General features: G+C 37.4%; 1 protein-coding gene across 1 annotated transcript; it reads right to left on the reverse strand.

The window, feature by feature from the left end:
* Positions 1-320: 320 nt before the first annotated feature.
* On the reverse strand, positions 321-6,263 carry LOC142615845 (serine/threonine-protein kinase D6PKL2). Its single transcript, XM_075788709.1, has 3 exons — positions 5,862-6,263; positions 3,290-4,879; positions 321-1,606 (listed from the first exon to the last, which is right to left on the reverse strand). The coding sequence occupies exons 2-3, from the start codon at positions 4,825-4,827 to the stop codon at positions 667-669; spliced, it is 2,478 nt and encodes an 825-aa protein (XP_075644824.1). The 5' UTR covers positions 4,828-4,879; positions 5,862-6,263; the 3' UTR covers positions 321-666.
* Positions 6,264-7,978: the final 1,715 nt, after the last annotated feature.

A 7,978-nucleotide genomic window follows, 5' to 3' on the forward strand; every position in this document is an offset into this window, starting at 1 on the left:
AGCCTAATTTGTAGCCAAATATATACATAGTTTTTAACAATATATGATTGATGTGATGAACGGTGATTATAATTTTATAAGTTCATGAACAAAATTCAATTTAACAAAATTAAAGTTTCATTAAAATATTTGCTCAAAACTGAAAAATGTTATATAATTTCATAGTTTGGGAAAGAGATTTGAATCTAATCATTCCTGTTGGAAATATAGGGGGACACCAATTAAGCAACAAGGCTTTTGTTGACCATGCACCATATTAAACCTAATTACATTGCAACAATATAAAATGATGAACACCTTGGAAAAACAGCCAAAGAGGATACAGACCCAAGAAATCTTTATGAATTGCAACTGGTAATATTTGTTCCAATAACTTAATTAAAATGAAACATTAGCTGTAATTAAGAAAAATGAGTTTTCTACATATAATACTACGTTTGAGATAATCTAATAATCTGATTTTGATGTCAGGCCATGTTTACAACCCAACAGGCTTAATTCACATACTCTGTGAACTTGAGGTGCCAATTTTCCAAATGGAGTGGATTTTTTTTTTAAAGGTAAGCTAAAGATCACCACTAGTAGACAGTAATGAAGGAAAAACTCTTTGTAGGATCAACTAATGAAACTAATAAAACATAGCACAACAATCCTGTATTCCCAAAACTAAAAGAACTCAAAGTCCAGATATTTACCCCCAGGCTTCATGTCTGTCCCTCCTCCTACTCCTCCTCCTCCTCCTCCTCCTCCTCCTCCTCCTATTCCTCCTCCTACCATCCTTTTACTGCCGCTACCAATCCCAATTGTGTCAACTGCTGGTCCAAACTTCCCAGGAAACTCAGCCTCCACTGGTCTAGGCACTTCTGGCGGGGTGCTGCAACGTATTAGAGCCCAATTTACGCCCTCAAAGAAGGGGTGCTGCTTGATCTCGGTTGCACCCCTCTTCACCCCAAGTCGGTGCTGTGGCTCCTTCACCAGCAAGCCTTTGATCAGATCCCGACTTGCATAAGTAGTTGCTGGTGACTCTGGGAATCTGAGTTGCTGCCCTACTACATTGAATAGTGTTGCGCGGTTTCCTGAGCCTTTGAATGGGGTTTTACCATACAGTAATTCATGCAAGAAAATGCCAAATGTCCACCAATCAACTGCACTGCCATGGCCTTCTCCCTTGATAATTTCTGGGGCTAGGTATTCATGGGTTCCAACAAATGACATAGATCGGGCTGCGGTAGGCTCTGCAACAAGCTCTGGAAGTGTACTGGCTGGCAACCCAAGCTCAACTCGAGTTTTTCGGGTCTTCTTCTTGCCTTTTTGAGGGAATATCCGGGGAATAAAACAGGCAGGCTGGATGCATACTGAAGAAGGCTCAATACAGGCAGGTTGGACGCAGAATGCACCACCAGCTGCCCGTTTTGAAGGGTCAGAATCCAACAAGGAGGTTTTTACCAAGGTCGGGGAAACAGTACATCTTAGGGAAAGGTCAAAGTCTGAAAGCATTATGTGTCCATCATCACGAACCAAAACATTTTCAGGTTTTAAGTCCCTGTACACAACTCCAAGCATGTGAAGATACTCAAGGGCCAACAGAACCTCTGCCGCATAAAACCTGCACGCATAAAGGAAAAGAGTAATTATATTTCTGTCCACTGGAAAATACTTACAAAGTGTAAAAGCACCTGCATGGATGGCATGATAACAACACAGCACTGCCATGTTACTATTGACATAAGCAGATAAAAACTTCTCAAACATGCTACACGTTATTCAGCGACAGTTGAACACCCAAGATTTTAATCTTTCAGACAGTAAGTAGAGCATTTAAAACGGTTAAGGTGGTTGCAACTGGTCAATGTAAGCATTTAATATGCTTATCTTGTTGATACTGTTACTTCTTATCATCAATACAAGGTACTAAAACAATTTCAGAGTTCTGTTTTGATCTCTTCATAGGAGCTTGAACAGTAAACAGACCTCAGAAGAGGTATTCAAGTGGCCTAAGACCACCAGAATTGTAAAACAACTCTGGTTACAGCACTGAGATAAAGCCTCAGAGATGTTCATCAAGTACAACAGAGCATCCTTTCATATCAAAGGCAGCAATATCAATGGAATAAAGGAATCTGAAAAGACTGATCCTACTAAATTGAAACATAGGACCAAGAATTGAAGACAGACAAGAATTAGAGAAGGATGAGGATTCAGGATTAGAAAGTCATGGACACATTGCAAATAGCTGTCTCCTTGCATTGGAGCATTAGAAAATTGCTCTCCCATTGGCCTGTATGGGCAACCCCACCCCCCCCCCCCCCCCCCTTCCCCCAACATTCCAATACACAGGTGTTGACCATACCTGGCACATTCTGTTTTTTAATGTAAAGAGTCACTCGTGGAGGCATATACCTGTACATCCCCATGATCTCACTTTGTCATGAATGGGATGGCAATACCTATACCTCCATCATAAATTGATGAAAATCAGCATTGCAGTCTTCAAGACCCGCAAAAAACTGGTAAAATCAGTCCCAGATCCCAATCTCATGGTTGAAGCACTGGGTCCTATTTTCACCGGTTTTTTAAAATCACCAGTTATAGGGTGCCAAATGGACTGGTATAGAGGCCATTGAAAGTTGAACCATCCAGTCTGGTTTTTGATACACTGGAACCAATCACTAACCCCGAATGTTATTCTCTTGGAATATTCTATGCCTAAATTACATTATATATGTTCTTTAATACTTTATGGGTCAGCTTTTTTTAAAAATTCAACATTTCAATCTTGTAGTTCAAAGCTAAAATGTTACGTATTACACAAATAAAGTGCAGCAAAAGGCATATTAAAGGCCAAGATTTAGATACATTATTGAGTTCATATATTGCTAAGGCTTTACCTATAGGAAGGAGCCATTTTATAATGATGCTATGGGAGAATCAGAAAGCAACTCTGTACATCTAGTACGTGTGTGTGTAAGATAATATCATGAATAAGTGGAAGTTTGCATGGATAGAAAAATCACATGAAACTAGAAGATAACCATAAATGCATTGTAAATAAAGCATCTGTAACGCATATCTCTATGATTGTAACATTTATGGTATTCAAAAACTCTTGAGATGGCAAGATCATGAGCACGCATAATGACATATGACCTCAAATGGATATAAAATGACTGCTTAAAGAAAGAACACTGATTTAAGTATGAGAATGAAGGCTTAATGGGAAAAAAAAAAGTAAAAAAAAAAAAAAATGATCTAGACAGATGAGATAATGCCTCTACACCAAATAACATACCGTGCAGCATACTCGGAGAAATGTTTCCCAGGTTGCCGTTGCCTTAAAGTGTGAAGATCACCCCCTGGACAATATTCCATGACCAAGCAGGAGAATCTGTCAGTCTCAAAATGTGTATATAAAGTTGGGAGAAATGGATGGTCCAGCAGCTGCAAAATCTCCCTTTCTGTCTGAGCCCTACACAATTTCTTCCTGCTAGCAAGGGATGCCTTGTCCATTACTTTCATTGCAAAAAAGCAACGAGTCCCACTCAGCTCTGAGAGATACACACTGCCAATGTCACCACAACCAAGCCGCTTGAGCAATCTAAAATGACTCATTCCCAAAATTCCATCCCTAGCTCGGATGGCAAGAATAGCCTTCCACCTAGGATCATTTCCTTTGTGAGGCTTATTAGCACTTCCAGTAATGTTGCTCCAATTACTATCATCACTAAGGCCACTACTATCACTTGCTCGACTAACACTAGTTTTTGCACTCTCAAGTGAATCCCCTCTAACACTCCCTTTTGTATACTCAAAGTTCCTCTCCACACTAAGCATTCCATCACTGATTGCATCACTCCGATATGTACTGGCACAGCTATTGACAACACTCATAGCTGTAACAACACCAGTACTGTCAATGCTACTATGTGGACTTACATTGCCACTTGGAGGCAAAGAAGCATCCCACACACATTCCTTGTCATCAGAATCTGGGTGGAGGGAGTTTTCTGTATTTTGTGATGCACGAGGAACTGAAAATGGTGAACACAAAGCACCAACATCATTTAGTTCTTCAACCAAACTTTCTGCAGGGGAAAGAACAGCTGGGCCTGGTTTTTTAGCAGGAACCCGAATTGAAAGATCTTCTAGAAAAGGACCCTTCATGGACATGCTCTTCATTAAGCATCCTGCCTCAGATTTGTTTTGACCTATTGGAACATAAACCGTTCTCATTAGATCTGTATCAACAGGTTCAGGGGGATGACTAGCCCCAGAAAAAGAACTAGAACCACCTTCCTCAAATGAATCCCCACTTCCCTTGAATGTGATGACATCGGGCATAAGTTCTTCACGTTCAGGCAAAGAGGTTTTTCCTCTCCATGTTCTTAGAGGTACAGGTGAGTCTGAATCTTGAGAGTCCCTTGCTTCAGATCCATCTTCTCTTACGAAAACCATAGGCACATTTGGTATCTGACGAACATCTTTTACTGAAACTATATGCGCATTTGATAAGTGGCCCAATTCTCTTGCTGAGACTGTACGCGCATTTGATAAGTGGCCCAATTCTCTTACTGAGACTGTACGCGCATTTGATAACTGGCCCAATTCTCTTACTGAGACTGAACGGGCATTTGATAGATGGCCTACCTCACGCGCATTTGATAGCTGGAGTAGCTCGTGTGCATTGGATAGCTGAACTACATCATGCAAGTGCAAGTGTGGTAGCTGACCGAATTCCCTTACTGAGGCCTTATGTGCATTTGACGCCTCACCAGAAATGGGCACTTTCCCCATACCCATAAGTTTCTTTGATTCTTTAGCCCTCTCCATGTCCGGAAATCGTGTATCATTACATATAAAATATTCTTCTAGTCAATTTAATCTGCAAATAAGAATGAGATTTAGTTCAGTAGGTGCTCTACATTTTTGTTTAGATCTTACTGAATACTCTACCAAACAGCATAGTGTTACTGTTTATTCCTTTCCAAAGACTATCCAATATCAATGAATATAAACTTCCTTCCTAATGAGTGAAAAACCAGTCACATAGAACTTAAATCCTAGCCAACACAAAGCATTACATAATAAAGCATTTTTCTATAACAACTAAGGCTTCTAAAAGTCAAAATATCATCAATAAATAAACATATAAAAGAAATAGCAAGAGGCATACAAGCAAATTTACTGCCTAGCCCTCTATTTGGTTGCTATGAAAGCCTTTTACAAGATAATATACCAAACAATTGTCCATTGTTCATTTAGTTTCCTAAATTAGAAGACATACAGCTCAACTACAACATATAGTAGCACAATAAAAAAAAATTAAAAAAAAAAAAAAATTGCGTATTATAGAGTAAGCAAATTTGGAATGTGAACGAGAGCTTGTAGCTGCATGATAGTAAATAAAATTCCAAAAAATCCACACACCCTTTATTTTCAGGGACTTGAACTGCAAAACCCCCAATTTGCAAGATTCTCAGAAGACCCACCAGATCAAGCAACTCACAAAACCAATCAAGTCCTTTACTTCACTCACAATCAACTATATTATACAAAAACATAATACCAAAAAAAAACCCATGTTTATTTTTAACTAAAATCACTGAAAAAGCAATACCCACCAGCTAAAAACACCAAAAATTTCGAAATTTACATTTCCCAAGTACTAATAATAATAATGATCCCTTTATTTCCACACACCCAGAAACTTGAAAGTGAGAGAAAGAATCTGGAATTCAAAAAAAGTGAAAACCAGGGAGAGGATCTCGAAGTCCCAAAAAACAAAAAAAATGAAAAAGCAAAAGGAAAAAAAGGGATCAAATATACGTTGTCGAAGAAAACAGAGAGAGATAAAAAGTACCCACCACTGGAATTTGAAGCAGAATCCAAGAATTTGAATCTGTACAAGGATTTTTCTTCTTCCTCTTCTTCTTCTTTACAGAGCTTAGTGCATATAAAAATATGAAGAGCCCGAGCTGTGAGAATTGCTCGAGCTCTCTCTTCTTCTTCTATATCACTGTTTTTTTTTTTTTTTTTGGTTATACAAACATAGATATCACTCTCTCTCTTTCTCAGTAGAAAACTATAATAACAACAACACAACTCTGTGTTTGGTTTAATGTTTTAATGTTGTTGTTGATGCGGGTTATTGTTTTTGTTGCTTTTGCTTTATTTTGGTTTGTGTTGCTGCAAAATGTGCACTTTTTGCAGCGAGACTCATGTGTAACAGTGAAGTGTGACTGTGCATTGGAGAGAAAGAGAGAGACAGATTTTCTTTGTTGGTGTTTATTTAATTAGGTTGGTTGTGGGGACAGGATGGTAAAAGGTAGGGTCCAACGAGTGGAGCCCAATGTAATGTGAGAGAGAGAGGGTGGGACCTGTTGTGTTCCTTCTTTGAGCTACACTCTATACTTCTTTTTCAAGCTGTTGTTCATTTGCGACTTTGTGCGTGTCTGTGTTTGTGTGTTTCTGTCATTCTTTCCTTCTTTCTTTCTTTCTATCTCATCAAACTGTGAAGTCATGATTCCTCCGACCGTTTTCCCTGATCGGGTTTGGATTCTGGATTTTGGATCCCTCCCACTGTTTTCTTTTGTTTTGTTTTATTGTTTGTTGTTCTGTTTTTTTAATTTTGCAATAGTTACACCAAGAAAAATTTTGGAATAACTCTGGGATGCGGGTGCGACATGGTGGTGAGAGCAATTTTTGAAAATTATAACATAAAACAGTCGGTATGACACATGTACGACATGTATATAACAAGAATTAGGTAACCTAAATGAACTGTTTGTGCTTTCTAACCAATACATAAGTTGACATGTTAAATACTTGTGATGGACTCAAATGAAAGTACTGAAATCTAATCACAAGTTAACGCATAAGCAAAGTGTAGATTTGAGTGCGAAAAAGGGCATGTTCGTAGGTGAACTAAAAAGTTTATAACCACATAATTTCATGATATTTTCATAACATTTTTAATTTAAGTTGTAATGAGTTCTAGTATAATTTTTTTTTTCGACCTATGGTAAGCTAACACCTTAACTTGTTGTGAGATTCTGTTGTGATGGCTGAAGAACAAGGATTATATATTTTTTATGTTATTATTGTAAATAAACATATTTGAAACTAAATGATTTCGTCAAAATTTTTGTAGTTTAATTATATCCTCTCGATGTTTGTAAAAAAAAAATATCCAACATCATTTTTGCTTAAGACGTAAAAGGCATGAGATATTTATGAAAATCTTGTCAAACTTATAATGATGGATAGTTACACTTTTTTAAAAAGAAAAATAATATGGAAGAGTGGAATTTTTTCCTGTTTGAATGTATTTTCACTTATGGAACTCCAAGATCCCTTTGAAAACAAGAAAGGAAAGAAAGAAAATTTCCACACTCCACAAGTTATAGCATCTAGAAGCTCCCCAACCCTCCCTTTGTTTGCATTGAGTGTAGATATGATTATTACAAATGTGTAGACACAATCAACTGAATATTTGAGCATATGAATAATTAAAGAAAAATAGTTCTTAGAAATAGCATCTGAATAATCATAGTTAAAAGACTTGATCTATGATCTCCTGCATCACATGAGATCTAAAAACCACTAGATCAATCCCTTTAAGGTTACCTATTAAATAATGAGTCCTGAAATGATTAGAAGTTCTTTCCAATTTTCTTCTCTCTCTTTCTTGTTTTTATTCTATTAAACAAATGCTAATTGTTATTAATTAATAGAAGTTCAATTCCAAAAGAGATTGATATGTGTGGATATGAGAATGATGACTAGGTGCACCATATATATAATGTTAAACACAAAAAAAAAAAAAGAAAAAGAAAAAAAAGATAGGGCCCACAATGTAGGCCAAGGTGGACTTACTTTAGTATAGAATTTCCATTACTTTTATATAATCTTGACCAACCACCGTAGGTATTATGTAGTATTTTTGGATAGAAGTGTGGGTGGAAGGCCAGGACGTACTCTG

This window comes from Castanea sativa, chromosome 11, assembly GCF_040712315.1.
Source record: "Castanea sativa cultivar Marrone di Chiusa Pesio chromosome 11, ASM4071231v1".
Taxonomy (NCBI): domain Eukaryota; kingdom Viridiplantae; phylum Streptophyta; class Magnoliopsida; order Fagales; family Fagaceae; genus Castanea; species Castanea sativa.

Excerpts from the sequence above, each read along its gene's own strand:
- LOC142615845 (XM_075788709.1), bottom strand. The coding sequence starts at position 4,827 with ATGGAGAGGGCTAAAGAATCAAAGAAACTTATGGGTATGGGGAAAGTG. Across the intron at positions 1,607-3,289 it reads TTCTCCGAGTATGCTGCACG|GTTTTATGCGGCAGAGGTTC; the intron begins GTATGTTATTTG and ends TTATGCGTGCAG.